Source organism: Chiloscyllium plagiosum, unplaced genomic scaffold (genome assembly GCF_037043375.1).
Source record: "Chiloscyllium plagiosum isolate Xiang-an unplaced genomic scaffold, Cpla_swu_hap1 HiC_scaffold_7, whole genome shotgun sequence".
Classification (NCBI taxonomy): Eukaryota; Metazoa; Chordata; class Chondrichthyes; order Orectolobiformes; family Hemiscylliidae; genus Chiloscyllium; species Chiloscyllium plagiosum.
In genome coordinates, this window is record NW_028270145.1 from 98,102,810 (window position 1) to 98,129,924 (window position 27,115).

Below are 27,115 nucleotides of genomic sequence, written 5' to 3' on the forward strand. Positions count from 1 at the left end.
TAATAGAGTGAACAAATGTTTGTCATTCTTATCTTCATTGTTATAGAAATCTCAAAATGAGCAAGTTATTGCACCGTGGGAGAATTTATGAACATTAGAAGCAAGAGTAGGCTATTCACCACCCCTTGAGCCTGCTCCATTATTTAGTAAGATCATGTCTTGTCTGATCTGACTATAACCCAAATCCACATTCCTGCCAACCCCTGATAACCTTTAACTTCCTAGCTTACCAAAACTCTCATTGCCTCTGGCTGGAGAAAAAAAAGGCATCATTTTGTTTTAAAGGGGTGGCTCTCCTTTACTTTTAAGCAATGACCCCAAGTTCTAGATTCTCCCATAAGAGGAAACATTGCCACATCTATCCTGTCAAGATTCTTGTTTCAATTAAGTCGCCTCTTATTCTTCTAAATTCCACTGAATACAAGCTCAGCATGCCCAACTTTTCCTCATAAGACAACCCACCCATTTCAGTTTAGTCTGGTAAATCTCCTCTAAACTACCTCCAAATTATTTACATCCTTGCATAGATAAGATGTGGTTTCACCAATGCCCTGTATCACTCAAGCATAACCTCCTTACTTTTGTGTTCAATTCCCCTTGCAATAAACCTTAACATTTCCCAATTACTTGCTGTGCCTGCAAATCTATGTGATTCATGGACCAAGACATTAGAACACTCTATCTCAGAGCTTTGCAATCTTTCACTATTGAGTTATTGTTGATGAGAAATTTCTTTTTGATAGCCAGCATCTGAATTCATCTCAATACACTGAACCAGATGGAAGTTAGAGAAAGCAGTTCTAAATTGCTGGTTAGTTCTCAGCTGGAGTATTGTCTCAAATGCAATCTTGATTTTGGGATCTGAACGTTAAGAAGGATGCAGGATAGAGACAGGATGCAGAGAAGATTTACCACAGAGATTAGATTAAATTAGATTCCCTACAGTATGGAAACTGGCCCTTCGGCCCAACAAGTCCATACCAACTCTCCACAGGGTAATCCACCCAGACCCATTCCCCATATTTACCCCTGGCTATAGGCAATTTAGCATGACCAATTCATCTAACCTGCACAGTCCAAAAATTGGCCTTGCTAAATTGGTTAGGTGAATTGGCCAAGCTAAATTGCCCATAGTGTTAGGTGAAGGTGTAAATGTAGGGGAATGGGTCTGGGTGGGTTGCTCTTCGGAGGGTTGGTGTGGACTTGTTGGGCTGAAGGGCCTGTTTCCACACTGTAAGTAATCTAATCTAATCTAATCTTTTGGATTGTGGGAGAAACCAGAGCGCCCGGAGGAAACCCATGCAGACACTGGGAGAATGTGCAAACTCCATACAGTCGCCCAAGGTGGGAATCAAACCTGGGTTCCTGGCGCTGTGAGGCAGCAGTGCTAACCACTGAGCCACCATGCCACCCAAAAGCAAACCCAGTCACAGAATTCCCATTGTGTGGATGCTGGCCATTTAGCCCACACCAACCTCCAAAAGTCATCTTACACCCAGCCCCAGCCCACTTATCCCTGTACTCCTCATAGTTAATCCACCTAGCCTACACATTCCTTGTATTGAGATGAGAGACTTCAGCTACATGCAGTGATGAGAGAAGTTGCAAGTGTTCTCCTTGGGAAAGAAAAGGTTAAAACAAGATTTAGTGGAGGTGCTCAAAGTGATAAGAGACTTGACAGAGCAGGTGGGGCTTGAGGAACTCTTGGCTCAATAGCCAGAGGATATGGGTTTAAGATAATTGGCAAGAAAAGTCACAGAATCATAGAAATGTTATATCATGGAAGGAGGCTGGTGTCAGGCAGTATGTTCCAGACCTTAGTCACTTTGTGTGTAAAAGCAGTTTCTCATAGCATCATTGCTTCTTTTGCCAGTGGCCTTAAATCTTTGCCTTTTGTTCTCAATCTTCACACCAATGGGAACATTTACAGTCAGGGGTACATTAGGAGAAGTCCTACTATGCAACAAGTTTTGTTCTGCAGCTATTTGAAATGAAGTGCCTAAAAGTGTGGTCAAACTAGGTTCAGTAGTAACTTTCAAAAGGGATATGGATATGTGTTTGAGGAGACATGGGGTAAGAACATGGAAGTGAGACTAATTGCATTGCTCGCGCACAAAATAGTCACAAATAAAATGGCTATGTGATCTGTGTTATATGACAGGGTGACATACCTTGTTTTCCTGACCAGATCTCTTAACCTTGAACAAGAATGCTTGTGCTTTGAAAAGGCAATTAACCTTTGACCAATTTTTATTAACTCGTATACCATTGTAGCTTTGAAATCTTCTGTGTTTTGATTTGGAAGGGAATGATCTATGTGTTTGGTGGAATGATGGACTCTGCATATACCCAAGGGAGAACACCTCTCTGGATCTACGATATTGGTAAGAAGAATGTATTGTAAGTAGTTGTAATGCAAAAGTGTGTTTGGCTCATATCCTCTCAGTCTTTGTATTCTCGTTTGGCAGAGTAAAATTGTATCCGAAGATCTAACCAGTTACAAGTGCTCATTAGGTTATAAAATATTTTGTGGTGACCTGGAAGAAGGAGGAGAATAGTTTGGAATCAGAAATTATGGGAAAGGTACAAGAAATGAACTATAAGCCATTGGAAAATAGATGGAAGCGATTTACCAATTAGGTTTTAGCAACATTCATGATTTCACAGTAGCTGCAATTTGTCTGCAATAAATGAGGAATTTGATTTTTTTTTAATCACAGTTTTCCCTGCACTTGTTAAATCACCTTGCAGGCACAGAGATAGCTGAATATAGCAAAGCCATGTCACTTTGATAGTATTGCAGCTATTAAGTGTTTGACTCACCTGGGATCTATTTTACTATCTATCTGAGCTACAAATTAACAATAAAGTATTTTCATTTTATGTTTTCTAAAACTGTCAACATTCTCTTGAGATTGTGTTTTATTTTGCACAATACAAGTTAACTGGTTTGGTAAATATTTGGTAGTGCGCAGAAACAGTGTAAGCTTTTGAGCCAATGTCCACCTCAGATGTAAGGATGTGATTGCACTGAAGGACGTGCAGAGGATATTCACCAAGATATTGCCTGGGACAGAGTATTTTAGTGAGAAGGAGTGACTGAATAAGCTCTGGCTGTTTGCTTTCTGTTTAAGTTGTATAAGATTGGGGGGCATTGACAGGGTGAGTAAAAAGCAGCTGTTCCCCTGAGTTGAAGGGTCAGTAACTAAAGGGCTTAATTTTATTACATGAAAGAGAGGGGGTTTAGAAGGGATTTAAGGAAGTGATTTTTCACCGCAGGGCGATGGGAATTTGGAGTGCCTCGCCTGAGTAGGTGGTAAAGGCAAGAAACCTCACAATCTTTAAAGAGTACTTGGATGAGCACTTGGAATGTCATAACATTCAAGGCTATGGGGCAAGTGTTGGAAAGTGGGACTAGTGTAGATGCGTTGGCACAGACCTGATGAGCAGAAGAGCTGTATGACTCTATGACACTACCAGGTCTGGGTGGACAAGTTCTCTTTCTCTAACGAACCCCAACCCCGTCCCTACACTTGGTCCTCGGAAAGACTTTGGGGTTCACTGTTTTGTCGTTTGTCAGCCGTGCTTAAAGCCTTCCTCAGCATATATGTTTTTATGTCTAGGCTCAGTTGCATGAGAGCTCTCAGAGTAATAGCTAGCCAACCTCCTGCTCCTAATACCATCCAACATCCTGTCCCATCAACACAAGGGAGAACTTTTTAAAAGTTACTGCAGTTCTTCATTCTTGAAGCAAACACTTCCTCCCAATTTGGTTGAGGAAGTTGCAAATAAAACGCCACTTTCACATTTAATTCATTTAAAAATCACACAACACCAGGTTACAGTCCAACAGATTTATTTGGAAGTACAGGCTTTTGGAGCGCTGTTCCTTCATCAGGTAGCTAGTGGGGCAGGTTTATAGGACACAGAATTTATAGTAAAAGATCAGGTTGTAAATTTGCTTCTTGAGCTGGCAGGTTTGTTTTCAAACATTTTGTCACCATGCTAGGTAACAACAGTGAGCCTCCGGTGAGGCGCTGGTGCTCTGTCCTGCTTTCTATTTATGTGTCTTGGTCTGTTAAGGTGTGTGAAATCATTACCGGTTCTTTTTCTCAAGAGGTTTGTAAATGGGGTTCATATCAATGTGTTTATTGATTGAGTTCCAGTCTGAATGCCAGGCCTCTAGGAATTCCCGTGTATATCTCTGTTTAGTCTGTCCTAGAATGGATGTGCCTGTCTGTCCAATGTGGTGTTTGTTACAGGCAGAAAACTACCCACCAGGATACACAAACATCAACTACGCTCAAAACAACATGACCCACTATCACTAGTATCCTTACGTACAAAGAAGGACACCACTTCGACTGGGACAACACACCCATCCTAGCACAAGCCGATACATGCACGGGAATTCCTGGAGGCTTGACATTCAAACTGGAAGTCCATCAATAAATACATCGATTTGGACCCAATTTACCAATCTCTGGGAAAAAGAACCAGGAATAATACCATCCACCTTAACAGACCAAGACACACAAATTGTAAGCAGGTCATACAGCACCTCATTGGAGGCTCACTGAAGATGTAACGTAGCATGGTGGTGAAATGTCTGAAAACAAACCTTCCAGCTCAGCGAGCTAACTTACAACCTGCATCTCAACCTGAGCTACAAATATTCTCAAAAATCGCAGTAATAGATCAAAGTATCATACAACCGATGCAACATATTGACAAATCGAGATTGCAGTTAAGTCTTTAATCGCTTAGAATGGGGATGCAGGTTTCGATGGTTGGTGAGCTAAATGGTAAGTTGGATGCTTGGAACATTCCAGCAGCTTTCATGGTCACCTGCTGCTCGGCTCCATTTGCCATGTTAGCATTTGAATTCAGTCTTTTAAATGCTTATCCTGGATCACAGCCTCTGGGTGACCATACCCAGCTGTGATGAATGTCGATAATAAAAAATAATGGGTAAAAATGAGTAAAATATTTTTGTTTCATTTAGGAATACCATTTTCATGGATGCTTGCAGATTGACTCTAACTTTAATTAGTAAAATTACATTCAGCAAATATCGATTAAACTATATTATAATTTAATTTAAAAACTGGACTGCAGGTATAAAAGCAGGTCAGAGACAAGGAATTCTGAGTTGAATAACTCACCTGACTACCCCAAAATCTGTCCACTGTGTAAAAGGCACAAGGCAGGATTGTGATCAAGTTCCTCCAAATTGCCCAGGTGAATGCAATGCCACCAAAGCTGAAGAAGTTTGTCACCATTACGCCTGCTTGATTGCACCCCCCCCCCCCCCCAAAACATCCACATCCCGTTAACACCCATTTTGGCTCCCTCCATCACTGACCCAAATTAGCACCAGACTTTACTGCAGAAATTTACCAAGGCAGTATCTTCGAAATTTCTAGTCTTTAACATCTGGAACAGTAAGGTTAGAGGTTCTGTGGGGATAGCACTGTCTGCAAGTTCCCTTCCAAACCACACACCATTCTGATGTGGAACTATATCATTCTTCCTGGGTCCCAATCCTGGAATTTCATTCTCCTAAGAGCACTGCAGTTCAACTTACCCCACTTTGAACTGAAGCAGTTCAAGAAGGCACTCACCACTACCACCTTGAGAGCAATTAAGGATTGCCAATAAATGCTGGTCTAGCCAGCAAAGCCCATGTTCCATTTAAAAACTGGAACACATTAGAACAAAGTGAGGTTCAAAAATAAAATTGTGACCATCTCTCTCCCCAGATAAAACACATTGGGGCATCTCAGTCAGTGTAACCTTGCATCATGAGTGAATATGAATCCACAAAATATCCCAATATCTACTCTCATGTGGATTCTCTAAAAGGTCTGCTTTTCAGTTTAAATAAACACCATTGAATAACTGAATCTCCAGAAGCACATATCATCTTTCAGTCGGGTAGGGTTCAAAACAAAGAGAGAATTCTTCTGAATTTGTAATTGTGCTGTTTTTCTGCCGTGATTGGAAAAGGAATAAGTTCACAAGTGAAGGGTTGTTGAAACACTAGCCACAGGGTAATTCTCTGCTTTTCTCAGAGTAACCTCTTTGAGATGTTGTAGCGATTGAAATAATGATCAAAGTGATATATATACTTAATCTCAAACATTTGTGTTATCCCAGCAGCACTATTAATTGTAAGTGGTCTCTTCCCAGTATAATCCACTGTTTAATATTATATGCTTTGTACATAAACATAAAGAGAAAGCAGAATTTAGGAGTTCCAATGTATTGGGGAATTCCACAGGCTTGAACTTGGGAGTGCTTTGAATCCCAAGAACTTGTGGAATCTTGTTTGCTTCAGTTTGACTTTTCTCTGTAGGCCATTTTAATAAAAGACTTTGTTTTCCAACTAATAAACTCTGTGAAGTACCCTCTTGTGGTTCGTACAAGTAGTTGCACATCATGTTGGATTTAAATGAAGGTTTTATTTTTAACAGATGGTGAGAGATGGACTTGGTGGCACCAGACATTTTCAAGTGAAGTCATGGTAAGAAATGCTCCTCATTCTGTGAGGGAGAGTGCTGATATTTATACTTATTTTCCAAAGAGAAGCTAAATCAGTCTGCCATCTGTCAGCAAAGAAGGCCCAATATTCGAGCCAATATTTCACCCATAATCAGATTTTTAAAAAAAAGTCTAGTTCTTACCACATGTTTCTGGGAAATTGCTGTGCGCACATTTCCATCTTTCCCGCATTGTAGCAGCCACTACACTTTGGAAAAGGACTTCATCGTTTGTAAAATGCTTTAGAGCATCTGGTGGTCACAATGGCTGCCATGTAAATACTGATCCTATATATTTTACCTGGTTGAAGAGTACAATTAGGTCATTTCACCAATCGTTTAGCAGTGATATCCTTCTCTACATGAATCACACAGTCTACACCCATTCACCTACTCGCTCCCCACAACCTCCATTTTGCACTTGTTCAAACATCTAGTTTCCCCCTTTACAAAATATTGCTGTGTTTTCCTTCAGCGATGGTTTTTGAAAAGAGTTCCACATTCTCTGTGTACTGGATTGTTTTTCTAGCCTTTCATTTGATTGTGTTGCTTTTTTAAAAAAAATCTATGTGTCCTCATTCGTCGTTATCCAAGCAAACAATGGAACCAGTCTCTCACTATCCACCTTGTCATAACTTACTTACTCTTGAGTACTTCTGTTGTGCCACTCCTCAAACTCTATTTTTAATTCACTAATGGGGTGTGGCATCACTGGCTTGACCAGTATTTGTTGCCCCATCCATGGCTGCCCTTAAGAAGGTGGTCGTCAGCTGCCTCCTTGTACTGTTGCAATCCACGTGCTGTAGGTAGACCCACAATGCCATTAGGGAGGCAAATCCAGGGGATTTTCACCTAATGACATTGAAGGAACATCAAGATATTTCCAAGTCAGCGTCGTAGTGATTTGGAGGGGAACTTACAGGTGATGGTGTTCCCAGACCTGATGTGGTGGGTGAAAAGGCATCAGGATCTGCAATGCCTGACACGAGTCTCCTGTAAGTGAGAGAGACAGTTTACTTCAGGGAATGAAGTTTGGTGCCGAACCTACGGAAATGGTCCTGCATGAGAAGGAGGCATGATCGACGCAAGGTGATGGACAAAGCTCTGATTGGTGAGGCGCTCCTGAACAAGCACATTGACCACGCAAAAGCTTTAAATGTGCAAATGGGGCAGGAGCAAAACATACCCAGCCCCTCAGAATATCCGGAAAGGCTGTCTGAACACGTGGGGTTCTCCCCCTCTGTCTAACGTCGAAGAAACCTCAAAGTCTGAGATGGACATGGCAGATGTCACAGCCTCGACACCTTCGCCAACTCAAGAGGAGGATGAATTTCCTCTGAGATGCTCCAAGCACAAGAGAGAGGTTGCAGTCCGTTCCATGCCACCCTTAACTGAGGGAAACATTCCTGATGAAGGGCTTTTGCCCGAAACATTGATTTTCCTGCTCCTCAGATGCTGCCTGACCTGCTGTGCTTTTCCAGCACCACTCTAATCTTGACTCTGATCTCCAGCATCTGCAGTCCTCACTTTCATCTAGGTGGAGGAACTAGTCCCAGTGTGAAAATACCCCAGCAGAGGCTACAAGAACTGTACCCAATGGAGTTTAGAAGGATGAGGTGGGGATCTGATTGTCAGGCTGTTCAGTATTCTGTAAGCTTCAGAGTGGACATTGGGAAGATGTTTCCGTTGGCAAGAGAGACGAGGACCGAGAGCACAGCCTTAGAGTAAAGGGAAGACCCTTTTGAATGGAGATTAGGAGAAATGTCTTTAGCCAGAGAGTAGTGAATCTGTGGAATTCATTGCCACAGAAGACTGTGGAGGCCAGGTCATTGAGTATATTTAAAACAGGGATAGATAAGTTCTTGTTTGCCAAGGGGGATCAAAGGTTTCGGGGAGAAAGTGGGAAAATGGGGTTGAAAAACATATCAGCCATGATTAAATGGTGGAACAGACTCAATGGGCCGAATGGCCTTATTTCTGTTCCTGTGTCTTATGCTTTTAAGAAAAAGACCTACGTCCCGGGATGTTGGGGTGGGGGGGGGGGGGGGGGGGGAGGTGTGGTTGCAGTGATTGTGACAAAGTCAGCAAGATGGACCACAAAGAAGCTGAGTTCCCTATGGGGGCTGTTAATCTGATCCAGTCAGGGAGCTGGGGCTGACAGATATAAACAGGAGTGTCAGAAGATCTTTTAACTCTCCAAGCTAGTTCTGAGGAGGCCAAACCACTGAAGTAATGTGTACATGTAAATAAAGGGTGACTTTGGTGATGGGATAACAGCCTTTGTGGAGTTATTTCCCCAATCCTTCCTCTCGCTCTCCCCTTCCCTGCATGACCCCGTGACTAGCAGCTATTCTCATCAACACTCCCATGTCAACTGTCACATGTCGGCTAACTGATCCTCTTGCTCACCGCCTCGCTCCTGCTCATCTCCCTCTCACTCTCTGCTTCCCTCCACAACATTCTGATTGGAAGTACCTCTCTCTCACTTCCTCTCTGACTTGCTGACTCTCTTCTGAATCCGGGCTCACTGAGTGTTCAGGAGAGGGAATTGGCAAGTGGAAGAAGCAGTAAATAGGAGAATTGCTGAGACGGAATATCAGTGGATGAAAATTCAGGGCTAATTGTCTACCCAGGGTCTGGAGAGTAAGTTGCAAACAGAACATGAGTCTGCAAAAGGATAATTTAAGTAAGTGGGCAAAAAAATTGGCAGATGGAATATTTCACGTGGGAAAATGTGATGAAAATACAGCACAAAAAGTAGAAAAAAAATCTATATTTACCTAAAGTGTGATTACAGTGTTGTGTGGAACAGAGGGATCTGGGTGTTCTGGTGCATGGATCAGAAAAATACAATTTTAATATTTAAAACAAAGATGAAGATAATTCTTTTCTCTGGGAGAGTCATTACTTTATGGAATTCTGTTCCCCAGAGTGTGGTGGAGGCAGGATCATTGAATATTTTTAAGGCTGAGTTGGACTCATGATTGAGAGGGATCCCAAAGTTTATAGTGAGTAGATAGGAAAATGGAGTTGAAGCCACAATTGGACCTTATTGAATGGTGCTGTAGACTTGAGGAACTGGCATTGTTAGTGTTATCACAGATGCTCTTACCATCGTCCAGCGTTAATATGATGCAGTTTCATCTCAGTAAGACAGCCTGATCCCCCTTTAATGTTAACAAATATGCACTAAACATGTCATTTATGTTCAGTTCAACAGACAGCCCCACATGATTACAGTTGTAAACTTTGTATTTGTAGCGTCTTCCATTGTTTTGCCTTGCTTGATCTTTTCAATTCTGTCTTAAGGCAGTAAATTCCACACTAATAGGTAACAAATCACCTCAAAGTACAATTTGTAATTACTCCTGTGTGTTCACAGGCCAGTGGGAAGTGCCAGATCATCCTCTGGGAGTTGAAGCACTAACTGGTGCATTGGATGTGAAAGTAAATTGGCCTGTTGGATAACTGCAGTAGCCGTTCTGATTGCCGAATTCCAATTCCAGTTGTGCACAATTGTTGTAGGCTTCCTTTATTCCTTCATGGGAAAATGGCTTCACTGTCAAGCCCAGCATTTGCCTTTCTCAATATGTCATGGAACAGAGTTGCTTGCCAAGGTCATTTCACAGGGCATTGGATGGCAATCTAGGCCAAACCAAGTCAATTTGGAGATTTCCTCACCTTCAGGGGTTTAGTGAACAAGATGGGCTTTTACAGTTGTTTTTATGATCACCGTTACCAATAGAGGCTTTGGATTCCAAATGCAGAAGTTGCATTTAAAATTCAGCCTGTTACTGACATGGGATTTGAACCACCACATCACAGTGCATCGGATGACTGAAAAGTTATGAGCATACAATTAACAATAATTATCTTCTGTTTCTTCAGAAACAGGTGCCCAAAAATAGGAAGGGCCACACTGCTGTGGTGTTTGAGGCTCAAATGTATGTATATGGTGGTTATGTCGATATAAAGGGACCCTCACAGGAGTTCTGGAGCTTTAGCTTTGGTAAGTGAGAAAACCAGCAATTCATTCAAATTATTTCAAGAATAGGTCTTTTCTTTGGGTGTAACATTCAATATTCAAGACATTGACCATAACTCGTGGGGAATGTTTTTACATGCCACTTTAATCACTTATCTGTTGGGTGTTAAGTGGTTGCTTTGATTGGATTAGATTCCCTACAGTGTAGAAACAGGCCCTTTGGCCCAACCAGTCCACACCGACCCTCCGAAGAGTAACCCACCCAGACCCATTTCTCTCTTGACTAATGCACCTAACACTATGGGCAATCTAGCATGGCCAATTTACCTGACCCGCACATCTTTGGACTGTGGGAGGAAACCGGAGCACCCGGAGGAAACCCACGCAGACACGAAGAATGTGCAAGCTCCACATAGACAGTCGCCCGAGGCTGGAATCGAACCTGGGACCCTGGTGCTGTGAGGCAGCAGTGCTAATCCCTGAGCCACTGTGCCGTCCTTTCTGTTCCATTTTTGTGTGTCTGGAATTACATGTAATTTTTTTTGCTACCGGCAACCTTTTGTTCACAAATAAAACTGTCTTATACTGGGTATGGAGAGACTGCCTCATGAGGAGAGGTTGAGTATGTTGGGCCTGTACTCACTGGAATTTAGAAGAATGAGAGGCAATCTATATTGAAACGTACAAGACTCTTATGGAACTTGACAGGGTAGATACGGAGGTAAAATGACAAACTACAGTTTTGGAAATCTTAAACAGAGTTTGCTTGAGAAACTCAGCAGGTCTGGCAGCATTTGTGAAAAGAAAGTAGAGTTAACGTTTTAGGTCCAGTGACGCTCCTCCAGAAGGGCATGTTTTTACAGTTTAGCTAAATTTAATATGTGCATTGTGATATTTTTGTTTTGTTTCCTCTCCAATTTTCTCCCTGCATCAGCCTCTTCTCCTGGAGGGGTTATTTTATTCCTGTATGCAGGGGAAGCATAAATTCCATTGCCATTTAGTAGCTCATGTCATTATTCAGCCATGTAAGGCTGAAGGCTGTGATGAGCATTGGTGTTCACGAGATCTCAGCCCACTCTTCCCCTCCCCTGAAATCCATCTGCAGGTGCCTCCAGTCAGTTGGATTTCTGGAAAAACCAACCAGGAGTGGGAAGCCTGGTCAGTGCAGTGACACGAAGCACTCCTTCCGAAGACCAACTGAGATCAGTTCACTGAGCGCACAAAAAGGGACTCGAAACTGTCATCTTTCTGGTCTAAAAGTCTTTGCTTTTCATGAGGTAAACTCGGTGAGCCATACCTAATATTGTGTCCCAACTGAAAGCACAGCCTGAAAGGCAGAAGCTGACAAGTAACCTTTTATGAATTGGGTGGAAGGCCGAGGAACAGACTGCAGTCTCGTTGTAATTGGCAATGGTGCTGTGAAAGAATCGCGTTTGCCTCGGCCCTCTGGGTTAGCAAGATCTTTTATGTGTGTGTGTGTGGGGGGGGGGGGGGGGGGTGGTACGCGTGTGTGCATGGTACCATCCAGGCACATGTCATGAACACTAGCATCACGTCTGCCGAACACAACAGCTATGAGGATGGCTTTAAGTCATTGCTCTTACTCTAGAGGTTCACACAATCATGTTCCTCCCTTTATAACAAGAGGGATTGAGTACAGAAGCAAAGAGGTTCTTCTGCAGCTGTACGGGGCCCAGGTGAGACCACACCTGGAGTACTGTGTGCAGTTCTGGTCTCCAAATTTGAGGAAAGACATTCTGGCTATTGAGGGAGTGCAGCGTAGGTTCACTAGGTCAATTCCTGGAATGGCGGGATTACCTTACACTGAAAGACTGGAGCGACTGGGCTTGTGTACCCTTGAGTTTAGAAGACTGAGAGGGGATCTGACTGAGACATATAAGATTATTAAAGGATTGGACACTCTGGAGGCAGGAAACATGTTTCCGCTGATTGGTGAGTGCCGAACCAGAGGACACAGCTTAAAAATACGGGGATAGACCATTTAGGACAGAAATGAGAAACTATTTCACCCAGAGAGTGGTGGCTGTGTGGAATGCTCTGCCCCAGAGGGCAGTGGAGGCCCAGTCTCTGGATTCATTTAAGAAAGAGTTGGATAGAGCTCTCAAGGATTGTGGAATCAAGGGTTGTGGAGATAAGGCAGGAACAGGATACTAATTAAGGATTATCAGCCATGATCATATTGAATGGTGGTGCAGGCTCAAAGGGCAGAATGGACTACTCCTGCACCTATTGTCTATTGTCTATTATTTTACCCTAAGTTAACTGTTCATTTGAGTTTGATTGTTTTTCTTTGCATGTTGTGCAAATGGTACTGCAGCTAGCCCAGCAGGAAACCACCAGTTGACCGCGGCCTCTTTGGTTGGCATGATGGGATTGAAGCATGTGTTAGCTGCGCAGAAAAAATATAAATGAAACCACAGCAAGATAAGGGAGTGCAACTTCAAATTGACTAAAAGGAAATATAGTGCTAACATCAGGAAGCTCTTTTACGTTACAACTGGTCAACACATGCAGTATCCGTTGGGTGGAGTTCCATATGGACTCGGTTCAGAAACGGCTGCAGTCAGCAAGTGAGCTGGGCTGTGCTGGCCACGGGATTTTCTGGGGATGGTTATTTGAGAACGTGCTGCCGTATGGTAATCTTTTACTGCTAATGTAAGATTGCAACAGATCTGTGTTGTTCAAATATAAAAAGGTTAATAACTGTTAAGTTGGTGCAATTTACAACTTACTGCTGCGTTCACTGTCCTAAAAGTAAACTTAAAATATCAACAATCCCAGCAGACCCAACCTAGGTTGATTTGATCAGAAAGGAAAGCACTGGTGATGTCACTGGGCTGGCAATCCAAAAGCCCAGGCTAATTTTCTGAGGAAATGAAACAGAGTTTGGATCCCACCACAGCAGATGGTGACATTTTAATTCCATTTTTAAAAACTGGAATTAAAAAGCCAACCTAATGCCAATTGTTATAAAAGTTAATCTGCTTCACTATTGTCCTATGGGGAAGGAAATCTGCCATCTTTACCCGCTCAGGCAGTGAGTGACCGATATGGTTGATTGAGCATTAATTGCTGACCCAGCCAGTGGACTGTCTCTCCCATAACCAGGTTTTAGAAAAATGAGAAAAAGCAAAGCTGTAGGAAAGGGAGATAATATCTTTACAAAATAAATAAACTTTGCAGTTTTGCATCTCAATTTCAGTGTTACCAAAATGCATCTTTCCAACAGTTGCCAAAGATTGGTGCCCAGTGTTTACTCCTTGTGGGGACGTAGGTCCGGGACCTCGGTACAGTCACTCTGCAGCTGTCTACAAGAGAGGAATGTACTTGTTTGGTGGACTGGTTGGCCTTGTCGAACAGAATGACTTTTGGAAGTGGGACTTCAGCAGTTGCATATGGTCCAGGATCAGAGCACGGTAAAGAGCGACTTCGACACCCGCATGTAGTCGTGGTTCAGTGAGCAGCAACTGGGTCTAATTGAATAACTAATTAATTCTAAAGATTACTCGTAAAATTAATCTTCATCTCAAACCCAGCCTGGGTGGCATGGTGGCTCAGTGGTTAGCACTGCTGCCTCACAACACCGGGGTCCCAGGTTCAATTCCAGCCTCGGGTGACTGTCTGTCTGTGTTTGCACATTCTCCCCGTGTCTGCGTGGATTCCCTCCGGGGGCTCCGGTTTCCTCCCACAGTCCTAAAATGTGCAGGTCAGGTGAATTGGCCATGCTAAATTGCCCATCGTGTTAGGTGCATTAGTCAGAGGGAAATGGGGCCGGGTGGTACTATTCGGAGGGTCGGTGTGGACTTGTTGGGCCGAAAGGCCTGTTTCCACTCTGTAGGGAATCTAATCTAAAAATCGTTCGTTGTCCTGATGTCTGAAACTCTGCTCCAGACTGATCCTGGTCTCTTGCACACCACCATTGGTAACTGTGCCTTAATCTGTCAAAGCCTTTATCTCTGGGATTGCTCCCCCAGCCTTCTCTATGGCTCAGTTACACAGAGTATTGGTTGATTGAGTATGACGCAACAAATTCTGAACACAAGGCAAATTCTCTGTGCAGTTTTGGCTTCTTTTGTTTTTTTGGAGAAGGCTTAAAATATAGAATTTTAAAATTCTACAGTGTGGAAGTAGGCCATTGAGTCCACACTGAGCCTCCAAAGAGCATCCCATCCAGACCCAACCCCTACCCTATCCCCCTAACCCTGCATTTCCCATGGCTAAACCACCTACCTTGCGCATCCCTGGACTCTATGGGCAATGTAGCATGGCCAATCCACGTAATCTGCACACCTTTGGATTTAGGAAGAAACCAGAGCACCCAGAGGAAACCACAAAGACACAGGGCAAATGTACAAACTCCAAACAGGTAGTTACCTAAGGCTGGAATTGAACCTGGGACCCTGGCACTTTGAGGTAGCAGTGCTAGCCAGTCTGCCACCAACCCTATTGGAAGTGGTTCAGAGGAGGTTTACGAGATTGATATCTGGAATGTGCATAGGTTAGACCGGCTGGGTTTGTTTTCACTCGAGTTTTGAAAAGTGAGGAGTGACTTGATTGAAATCTACAAGATATTGAATAGTTTTGGCAAGGTGGATTTGAAATTGATGTTTCCTGTAGTGGGTCAGAGTAGACTTTAGGGGATAAATGGTCTAGTTCTGCTCCTGTTTCATATGTTCTCTACCCATTATGCCTGCTTTCAGTGAGACCTTAGAACCTAGCTTTCTGATTAATCCTTTGGACATCTGTCCTGAAGCTGCTTAGGGGGAGGTGCTGGCATGGTGAAAATGTCACTGAACTAATCTAATGGCCCATTTAGTGCTCTGATGCTGCAGGTTCAAATCTCATCATGGCAGCTGGTGAAACTTAAGTTCGTTTAATAAAAACCTGGAATTGAAAGCTCATTTCAGTAGTGGTGACCATGGAACTGTCATCAATTTCTCTAAAAACCCATTTGGCTAAGAAATGTGTTTTAGGAATGTGAGAACAGGAGTAGACCATTCAGCCCCTCAAGCCTGACCCACTATTCAATGAGATCGTGGCTGATCTGTGGTCTAACTCCATGTACCTGCCTTTACTTAATACCTTTGCTTAACAGAACAATAATCTATCTGGGATTTAAAGTTAACAACTAACTTTAGGGAAACAAATCTGCCATCCTTACTTGATCTGGCTTGCATGTGACTCCACATCCACAGCAACATGGTTGACTCTTGGATGCCACTCAGTTCAAAGGCAGTTCAGGATGGCCATCGAGTGCTGGCCTTGACAGTGATGCCCACATTCCCTTAAAGAATAAAAAGATATGGATCAGTGCCAAGGTTTTTGTTGTCTCAATGTCAATGCACACATGAAATACCTACAGGAAAGGTGCTATACAAATGCAAGTTGCTGTTGCTTTTGCAGCTTTACGAATTAGATTCCTCATGAGAAACTCTGCACGTTTTGGTACATAAAAATGCTTTTAAGTCCGTATAGCTTTTAACTTTTTTGACAGATTCAACATTATCTCACTTTAAATATCCTTCAATTCCTTTTGTTTCTTTTAGCTTAAATACATCTGGTCACTAGACTCACTTACACTACCTGCTTCAATGGTCATTCCTAATAACATACTCACTGAGCCGTGGTCTTTTTGGGAAGTGGTTCTGACTGTTCCTTTCTTATCTCCACATTCACACTTTCACTCTTTTTTCCTTTCTATTGGAACCATTTACAGAGTGCACTCTTAGCTTGCATTAATTTTGACAAACCCATTCATAGTCAGGAACACGTTCACTGGAGGCTTTGCTGCCTTATAGGGAAAGAAAGTTCATTGTCCTGAGCCTTTCTGCATGATTTAATTTAATCAATGGGGAAATATAAACATTTGTGTGACTGCCAGTGCATTCTAGATATCAGAATCTTTTTTTTCTTCTCTCACCATATTCTTAGATGAGGACAGCTGCTAAACCAGGGTTAACACCATTTGATTTACTTTGCAAAGCTTGTTCCTTATGCAGCTGCCTGATCTCTAGTCTCTTACCTCCCTTCCTTAGTGTGATCTGTAGCTCAACACAACCCCCTGTGCTCTATCCTCCCACAAACATAGTGTGCCGAATACAAACCACAACCCACGATTGTTGCAGGTTTTCACAAATCCATCAGCATGCCAATTGTGAATGTTTTCAGGACTTGTTATTGAAGGCTGAACGGGCTGGGGCTATTTTCCCTGAAATGTCGGAGGCTGAGGGGTGACCTTCTAGAGGTTTCTAAAATCGTGAGGGGCATGGATAAGGTTAATAGACGAGGTTTTTTTTCCCTGGGGTGTGGAAGACTAAAACTAGAGAACATAGGTTTAAGGTGTGAGGGGCAAAATTTAAAAGGGACCTAAAGGGGCAACTTTTTCACACACAAGGTGGTCTGTGTATGGACTGAGCTGCCAGAGGAAGTGGTGGAGGCTGGTTCAATTACAACATTTAAAAGGCATCTGGATGGGTATATGAATAGAAAGGGTTTAGCAGGATATGGGACAAATGCTGACAAATGGGACTGGACTAATTTAAGATATCTGCTCACCATGGACGAGTTGGGCCGAACAGTCTGTTTCCTTGCTGTACAGCTCTATGACTCTAAGCTAATTTGTTCTTGATTTCTCATAGGTCTGGGCCTCACCAGTTAGTGGGTCATTCAGCTGTCGTATACCAGGACAACATGTTAATCTTTGGTGGAGGAAGGAACCACAACAGCTCGGACAACAGCCTGTGGAAATTCCAGTTGAAAACACAGACCTGGGAGAGATTAAACCCAGCAACCGACACAAGCCCGCCTTCAAAAATCTATCACTGTACAGTCGGAGTTGGTCCTAGCTTCCAGGAGAAACCTGTTGATGAAATCTCCTGCACAGCATCGACCCCAAGCTTCATCTGCCCGGATAGTAGCATCAGCCTGCACAATGCACACAATGGGGAGCGCCTGGCTGCCCTAAAAGGAGCCTGCTGCTTGAATTTTTCCACACAGGCACCCGGTTACTGCAGCCCATCGCCAGTCAAGGTCAGGGAAAAAAACATTTATTCGAACATAGAGATGAAAACATTTAGTATGCGGTCTTCTGAAAGCAGTGAAAACCTTCTGAGTCTGGCTGCACCCGAACCTACTGATCCTGAGGGTGAGTGGCGTTCAAATAATGGGCTCTGCTTTCCAATTCAGCCGAAGGAGCTGCCTCCTACAGATGGCAGTACCCTGGAGTATCGCGAAGACAGTGCTCTGCGAGAATCCGGGACACCCTGCCTTGACCAAGGCGATGTAACACTCCACACGAGCAAAAGCCTCCCAGAAGTCCTCTTGATTGTAGGTGGAAAGCCATTATCTGAGAATGGCTGCATTTCATTATGGCAAATGAAGCTTTGTGAAATGTTTTTAAAGTGCTAGTTCTTTTAAAAAAAACCTTGCTTGTGAAATGTTTTTAAAGTGCTAGTTCTTTTAAAAAAAACCTTGCAAGTTACCTTATTATTGTTTTCATCAAAGAATTAATTAACGTTTTTGTTTCAGGGCACACTTAGTCATCAAGAGATGCAACATTGAGAGCTTTATTTGTACGTTTTTGCCATTGTGGTGATTTGCTAATTCAGAACAAACATTTTCTAAAGAGTCGTTATATTTTTATAGATTTTATATAGAATTTGACTCTTATAAGCTAGAATGTGCAAACAGACAAATTTGCGCATTTTTTTATCAAACTTTGTATGTATCAGAACAATTCCTGATATGAATCTGACAAATATGCAGAATGTGTTTGTAGATTTTGACATGCAAACAGAGTGGAAAGTGCACCCATTAAATACTCACAATGGTCTTCCATTTATACTAAGCACCGATGGTTAGAATTGGGAATTCCTGCAGGTTTGCATAAAAGACCTGACTGATGTTGAAGCTGTGATTAAGATTATTTTAGTGGAATTGTGCAAGCTGTGGTCAATTTTAAAAAAAAAAGGTTTGCCAAGAAGTCTTGCTTGTGAAATATGGCAAGGCTCTTTGGCATTCTAAGTAACACTGCAAATAGCCAGAGTGGTTATGGAGGGACATCGTGGTTGGGAGCGGGCTTTTTTCTTCTTGGCAATTGTTCCATCTGCTATTCTTAATGCCAGGATTTTTGTTGGGCTGGTGAATAATAGATTTCACTTTCTGTTTCCTCCCTCTTCATTTTCTGACTTCCAGTTATAGATGTCAACTGCTTTGCTTCGAGCCCAGCATTCTTCCGAAGCAATGTCTTGCATTACCATTTATCTTGTTCATCTGCACAGGAAGATTCTGCACATGATACAGATGCTTAATTTCAGGTGCTTTGCTCCCCTTGGTAGTGAGAAGCCATCAAAAGTTCCTAATTTTGATTTACTGTTCTGTCGTTGGATGATCTCAAGCAGGCAAAGCCAGAATTTGTTGCTCATTCCTAATTGTCATGGAGAACATAGCAGAGAGCCGCTGTCTTAAACCAGCTGTAGACCACACCCACAGCGCAATTAGGGAAAAGTCCTATTACCAAGCCTTACTGTGCAACATTCATCTAACTCTTCAATCTCCAAAGAAAATACTCATTAACCCAGTCTAAATGCTGTGGTAACTGAGGCTGCTAAGCTAGAACGAGTGCACTGTCTATCTAGCAAGATGAAATAAAACGAAACCTGAGTTATAGTGAAAGCTACTTCAAAAGGTGCAACAGAGACCTGGTTATCCCACTGCTTCCTCGGAGGAGCTTCAATGATGAGAGAAAATATAGAGCAAAATTCAAAATGTAAAAGCAGACTGCTGAAATGCAGGCAGCGTTTGAAAGGAGAAAGGAGGTAAAATGTTTTTTACACAAGATCCTTTGCCTGAGTTCTGGCAAATACTAGTAGTTGAATGTTCAAAACCAGCTTGTAAACATCAAGGTAGAGACTTTTAATGGTCTTGGTGGCCGACATGGACGCTTGATTTGGGCTCAAGGACCACCTCGCAACAAGATAAAGTAACAAACGACATCACTAAAGAATTCATATTAGCTAACATTTGTTTATTTTAAAATGTTACAAACTATATATGTGTATATATATTTATTTATTTCACTCCATAATTATCCAATATATAACCATTTTAGGTGTATATTTTCAGATTCTAATGTTCATTCATATTTATACACTTAAAATCATTAACATCATCACGATTATTCTTTGGGCCTTGAAATTTTTATGCCATAATTGCTGAAAAGCTAGAGTCGGTTTTTACGTGCGGTCGATGAAAAGTGATGGGTTTCAAGCCTTAAGTCAAGAAGTTGATGTTTACATGATTATTTACAGTAATATGGATCATCAGAAGTTTGGTTGTTTTGTTGTTGCCCATGATAATACTTGTATCATTAAAAGCAGATAATAAACGTGTAGCAATGAGTTAAACAGTTGATGCATTTTAACTCGTACTGGAAAAAGTTATATACTGCAGACTGCTTTCTGTAATATTTTTAAAGCCAGTGTACTGAGCATGCGTATTAGTTTTTGTTGTTGAAACCTTTAAAGGTGTCATTGAATGTGGTGTAGTTGGCTGTTTAGCTGCAGTGCTACAACTGATTAGTGTCTTTGGGAACTGGGCCTCCCCACTGATGTAGAGTCAAGATGAAATGGAGATCACAAACAGGGAAAATAGAGTCAGTAAAAGTAACGAGTTGCTTCACTGAGAACTATCTTTTAATCAACAGCTTTTAAGATTGCAGTGGATTGTTGTGTATTGAATGGGTTGATTGGCACTGCTGGGTCTCTTAACAAGGAATGGGGGAAATCTGAGGAACTTCAAATAAGTTACAAGAGATTGTGGGGGGGTCAGAATAGGGGAATGTGTCTATGATACAGTGATCATAAATGGACTCTGGAAATTGTTCTAAAGGGGCTGGAGGTTTTTTCTTACTTCCAATCGTTGTTTATGTGGAGTGGAATGGAGCACAATACCAACCATTGGATTTTGAGTTGGTCAGTTGGGACAGTAATAGACTTGTCACCCACTGCATTAGAGTGGTTGGGCATGTTTATGGTGCGACTGGCAAATTGTTCTCACACCGTTAGAAATCCCTCCATAAGGCAGAAGCTTAACCAAACAACCCTGAAGACAAACGGAGCTAAAATTATCATCTTTAACTCATTGTCTGGATTTTTTTAAATGCATGGTTCATTTTTAAAAGTATTATTTTGAATGTGCTGTCCATTATAATTAGATGGTGAGTCACATGTGCATTGTTTATATGGTCACTTATTCTTAAAATCAGTGTTGTTTTCAGTCCCATCAGAATCCTGTGACCTATGAGGGTGCTGCATGTATTCAGTACACACAATAGAGGCATCTATTGATCACCCCCCAGCCCCTGCACAAATGGCTAGGGCACCGTTGTAGCTCCAATATCCAGCCAAACTGTAGCAGGTGCTTGAATGGTGGTCCAGACCTGTCCAAGTGCCTCTCAGTGGGATTTGGGTCTGCCAGTGCTTCATGATTCTGTAATGGATGTGGCAGGTGTGGAAATGCCAGCTGGAAAGGTGTGAGAGGTGGACCAGATCTCAGTCTTGTAGTTTATTGTAAATATCCAATTGTGTTACATGCACCATCACTTTCTGACCTGCCCCAGTATGGGAGGGGCACATCCTCTGCCTCCAGTCTTATAGCACCAACCATTTCGTCTCTTCTTAGCAACTGAACTTTTTAATCTTTCAAGTGCCTTTGGCTAAAGCCATTTAAATTCAAACCATTATTGGCCTTTGCACCTTTTTTTTTAATAAAAAATACTTTGGACATCAATCACTTAGTAAATTGTTTCACAACAAAGGAGGGAAGAAATTTGCTGTAGCCTAAAACAATCAGTAAATGTTGAGAGTCCTCATCACACCCAGAAAGTTGGCATATATTGAAATCCTCTCTGTATGTGTGGTTGGAAAGAGGTGTGATGGAGAGTGTGCAAAGGTGTTGATCGGATCATAAGAATGTAGGATGATGAGTAGGCCATTCAGCCCCTGAAGCCTGTTCTGCCATTTACTGAGATCAAGGCTGATCTGTGACCTATACCTGCCTTTGACCCATATTCCTTACTCCCTTAACAAAAATATGTCTATGTCAGATTTAAATTTAACAAGTGATCTAGCACCCACTGCCATTTGTGGAGGAGAATTCCAAACCTCTACCCCCTTTGTATGTAGAAGGGCTTCTTAACATCATTCCTGAATGGTCTGACCTTAATTCTCAGACTATGCCCCCCTAGTTCTAGAATTCCCAACCAATGGAAATTCTACCTTGTCTTTTCCTGTTAATATCTTGAAGACTTTGATCAGATTCTCGAAAAATCTGGCCTAATTTGTATAATCTCTCCTCAAACTTAACCCCTGACATCCAAGCATTATCCTTGTAAATCTATGTATACTCCTTCCAAGATCAATATATCCTTCTTTAAGTGTGGTGTCCACATCTGCTCAGAGTAACGACAAACAATGTGAAATGAGTAGTGTGGAGTTGGGATATGAGTGGAGTTAATGACACAGAGTTTGTGTTTAACCAGAATCGGTCACGTGTCATCTGGGATACTGCTGTTTATTAATGATGTGCCTGAGGTATTACCAGGAGTTAGTTATGTGGAGTCAGAGCTGTTACCGAGAGTAGTGACAGGGTTTAACTGGTATTAATGAAATAGCTTCTGGGTGTTGTTTATGTGCAGTCACATATTACTGAGAATAGTGACTGAATGCCGAGGATATAAATGATATGGAGTTTGGGTATTAGAGGTTAGTTACGTGGTGTCAGGAATATTACTGACAGTGACAGGGATTAGAGGAAATATGGTGGGTTAGAGACATGTAGTCTTAAGTATTACTAATGATTGTGGTTATAAAATACAAGCTATCAGAAATAGAATTTATATTGCAAAAGTTTATATACAGATTGCTTATCTAAAATTTACATTGGATTTAACATTAGAAATGTTATCTATGTATTTGTCAATCTCAAGTGCTTGTAAAAGTAGAGATGGATGGACTGAAGGTAGTCTCCAGTGTTCTGCCAAGATATTAGTTTGCAGGCCAGGTGATGTGAAAGTGACAAAGTTATTGCACTATTAACTTTAAAGTCTCAGTGAATTGAGGTTTCTTTTATACTTTTTTAGACTCATAAGTTCTGCTTGGAATCAATTTTCCTATTTTTAATCTTACAGTACATACAGCAGGATCTAAATAGTTGGAATGCAATAACGGGCTAGTATGCCATATTGCCATTGTTGAGACTCCTCAGTCTCTTGCCACACTAACCATATCCAATAGAACTCGGTATGCTTTTAGTGCATCATTCATTCCAGAGCCTGGGTGTGTTGGCTCTCTGAAAGAGATATCAATTTCATGTTTTACCTTATCTTTTCCTTTGATTAAATATAAGTATATATCCGATTCCTTCCTGAGTTGAATCTGCATCCCAGGCCTCAGAAGACTAGCCAAAGTGTCAAACCAGGCACACGGTGCTGACTCAGTTATGTGAACCTGAGCCAGGTGACAGGGGCAATGATGTACTGAATGGGTTGCTGTGTGCAGGAGCTTAGACTGGATCCACTGCAGTGCAATTTACTGATTTAGCTAATGAGTTGGAAAAGTTGGCTGCAGACTGTTATCAATGTTACTGTGTGGAATAATTGCTGCAAGTGTGGTTGAGAAAAAAAGTCTATCTTCTTACTGTGTACTGCTGCACAATCCAGCAGTTTGGATTGTGGAAGTTATTGCGCATTTACATCATTTGTACAAGGCCCATGTCAGGTTGGAGGTTTCCTTCACTGTGCTGACTGTGCATTACAGTCTGCTGCTGCCATTGGGAATCCTTGAGCTCTGCTTTCAGAATGCCATGGTTCGATAGTCTTTGCACCTACATCTGTGGCATGAACCCAGGAACCACAGTTTCTTTGTTATGTTACAAAAGGATGAGAGAGAATTTGAACAAACAAGCCTGTGTTAGCACAGGAGTGTTTAGATTGACTAGTAGCGGAAACGCCACTATTATAGTTTATAATCAGTGTTCTAGAATGAGACTATTGCACTTTTTTAAAAAAAAATTCATTCATGGGATATGCATGTCACTAGGCCAGCATTTATTAGGCAGCTATAAGTGTGGTGCAAATAAAACCAATATAAATTTCTACAGGTTATTTATCGTGCACAATGATGCTGGTTCACTAATGTATCAAATATTGCTTACTTAGTGGAATAATCCGTCTCTTTCCATTAGTTTTACACAAAAGGCAGAGGCTAGTTAGTAAACCTGTCTAACTTATTTTTGAAATTTAAGTGATGCCTCATGTCAAACAAAGGCTATAACGTGAGCATTCAGCTCTGGAATTAAAACAATGAAAGTGTGTGTGTGGTTTTACTTTAGATGTGTACGATGCAAATGTTTACTAAACAGTCAGAAAACAAAATAAATGCAGTGATAAAAGCAGCTGTTGCTCACACTGAAGTGTTGGGTTTGAAGTTTTACAGTAGAATGCTTTTGTTTGTATTTTACATCTTTACCCACTTGTGGAATGTTTATCATAAATAAGCAGGCGCCTTCATGTTACAAATAAAGCTAATGTTTACAATTAAATTTGCTTCTGGTCACTTCCTTAAAAGCTTCACATTGATTGTTGTTAAAGTATTCTTTTTGAAGCCCATCTTCACAGAAATTTGCAAGTTATCATTACTGCAAGAATGCTTAGTTGTATATTGAACCTCAAGGATAATCACATTAAACATAGAAAATGAGACCCCAAACCCACGTTCCCCCAGGATATCATGGAATCAGAATCCCTATAAGGCAGCAAGAGGCCATTCAGCCTACCAAAGAGAATCACACCCAACCCCCAATCCTCTCCCTGTAACCCTGCATTTATCACGGCTAGCCTGCATATTCCTAGATCCTACAAGGCAACTTAGGATGACCTAATTGGCACAACTTTGAACTGTGGAAGGAAACCGGAGCACAGAAACATGCAGACACTGGGAGAACGAGCTAACCCCATACAGTCACCCGAGTAAGAAATCAAATCTGGGTCCCTGGCGCTGTGAGCCACTGAGCTGTCCCTTCGACACCATTGTTTGCGTACTGGCTAAAGCATTTGCTTAAGACTTGCGTTGTCCAGACTTTGAGTTAACCATGTCTTATATTAAATTCCTCACGTATATCCAGATTCACTCATGCTCTTAAAAGTTAAATGCTGCTGCTTAATTCCTGGTCCAACAGTAATTTTTAATTTTTAATTCTTGTGAGCCTATCCCTCCATGCTTTGCTCCCTCTACCACCCCAAATCACTTTCACCCCTACCATGCTCCAAGTCCTTTGCATTGTTTTAACTCTGGCCTCTTGTGCTTTACCCACTTTCTTTAACATTAATGATAACTGAACCTTCAAACGTCTGAGTCTCCAATAGTGGAAGTTTTCTTCTATTTAACTTCCCTGTCCTCCTTTAGGACTCTCCTTAACACCTACGCCAGTGGCTAAATTGGCTGCCATGTCTCACCACTTCTGGCAGCATCTATGGAAGGAGAAACTGATGATGTTTTGAGTCCAATCTGACTCTGCTTCAGAACCTTTTAGTTCCCCAGAGTCAGACTGGACTCAAAACATCATCTATTTCTCCTTCTTTAGATGCTTCCATCCCTCCTGAATTTCTCCAGAATGTTCTGCTTTTATTTCAGATTTCCAGCACGTGCAGTATTTTGCTTTTAATACAATAGACAATAGGTGCAGGAGTAGGCCATTCTGCCCTTCGAGCCTGCACCACCATTCAATATGATCATGGCTGATCATCCTTAATCAGTACCCTGATTTGAATACAAAGCCAAAAGAAAAATAAAGTCTGATTATACTCTGATGAAACTCCTTGTGATTTTTTAAAAAATTATTGTAAATACACAAGTTGGCTTATAAACAGGTAGCTATAACTTTGCACTGAGACTTCCAGAATAGGTCATCGATTTGGAAGGGGCTGAAGGTTTTTCCACAGTCTGTCATTAAACTTTGTGGTTCTGTTTGTTTTCCCAACTTTATCCTGAAGTCTACTCCATGCCTCACTGTCTGCAATGAAGAACCTCCTGTTATCAGTTTTAATGTTATATTTTACTTGGTGGCGAGACTTGTATCTTAAACTTGTATCTTAATAATTGGGTAGCCCATTACCACTGTTGTTCTAGATGCACAACTGGGTTCCCTATAAATTGCAGGGTCTACTTTGATACTGGTGTTGATCTGCCCTCCGCATAAAGCACAACACTACACTTCAACATACATTGTGCTCCATTCAATTATTCCTTACATGACACATATCCTACAACTGCTGATTATACAGTGCATTCTGATACACCTGCCCCAGTGACTTATCCACACGGTGAAATGAGAAAACTTAACACAGAAGGAAAATAAAACCATACTGTGATATTTAGTTTGAAGCTAATTTATGATCCTCGGTCTTAATGAATTGGATGTTTCTGCCTGGAAGGAACAAAACCTGGAGAAGGTGAGGACTAGACGTCAGAGTCGATAATGAGGTGCTGGAAAAGCACAGCAGGTCAGGCAACATCCGAGGAGCAGGAGAATCGACGTTTCGGGAACAAAAGCTGTTCAACAGCTTTATACTGATGCTTTGGATTCCCTATAACTTTGTCATCTAAGTGAATGAAAACATGACACACTCAAATGAATAGAAGCAAACCAATCAATCAGTCCTTTAAGCCTATTCTACTGAATAATGAGATTATTAACTGATTCCTATTCCATTTAACTGATTCCTATTCCATTTAACTTGATATTTTTGCTGAACAAAAATCTTGTGATCTCAGTCTGCCAGACCGCAGTTAACCTTGTAGATGAAGAAGCTTGGAAAACTGAAACTCCATCATGTGAAAGTGCTCCTTGATTTCACTCCAAACAGCCGAATGTAGCAGTTCACCACCCTGTTTCTGGGATCCACTACGTGAGGAAGACATTCCTCTGTACGTATTTGAACTATTAATTAGATTACATAAGGAAGTGTTGAAGACAGACAAGCAAGTTATAGATGTGATGGTTAAGGCGGCATTAGCATGCTTGCCTTCATTGCTCAGCTCTTTGAATAGAGGAGTTGGGATGTAAAGTTGAAGTTGTACAGGACGTTGCTGAGGCCTCTTCTGCAATACTGTGACCAATTCTGGTCAGCTCTGTTATAGCTGAAACTTTATTGCTGGAACAGCACAGCAGGTCAGGCAGCATCTAGGGAACAGAAGATTCGACGTTTCGGGCACATGCCCTTCTTCAGGAATGCCCATTCCTGAAGAAGGGCATGTGCCCGAAACGTCGAATCTTCTGTTCCCTAGATGCTGCCTGACCTGCTGTGCTGTTCCAGCAATAAAGTTTCAGCTTTGATCTCCAGCGTCTGCAGACCTCACTTTCTCCTCAGCTCTGTTATAGGAAGGATATTATTAAGCTGGAGGGTTCAGAAGAGATTTACAAAGCAGTTACTGGAATGGAGGGTTTGAGTTATAAGGAGAGGCTGGATAAGCTGGGACTTTCTTCACTGGACTGTAGGAGTTTGAAAAGT

General features: G+C 41.8%; 1 protein-coding gene across 5 annotated transcripts in view; it reads left to right on the plus strand.

The window, feature by feature from the left end:
* Window positions 1-24,147, plus strand: part of klhdc3l (kelch domain containing 3-like) — a 65,114-nt gene extending 40,967 nt beyond the window's left edge. For all 5 annotated transcript variants that reach the window (XM_043694214.2, XM_043694218.2, XM_043694219.2 and 2 more), the window contains 5 exons: window positions 2,306-2,384; window positions 6,477-6,526; window positions 10,431-10,551; window positions 13,778-13,964; window positions 17,187-24,147. In XM_043694214.2, the coding sequence (XP_043550149.2) occupies window positions 2,306-2,384; window positions 6,477-6,526; window positions 10,431-10,551; window positions 13,778-13,964; window positions 17,187-17,955 (1,206 nt within the window). In that variant the 3' untranslated portion in view covers window positions 17,956-24,147. The remainder of the gene's footprint in view (window positions 1-2,305; window positions 2,385-6,476; window positions 6,527-10,430; window positions 10,552-13,777; window positions 13,965-17,186) is intronic.
* The last annotated feature ends 2,968 nt before the right edge of the window (window positions 24,148-27,115 follow it).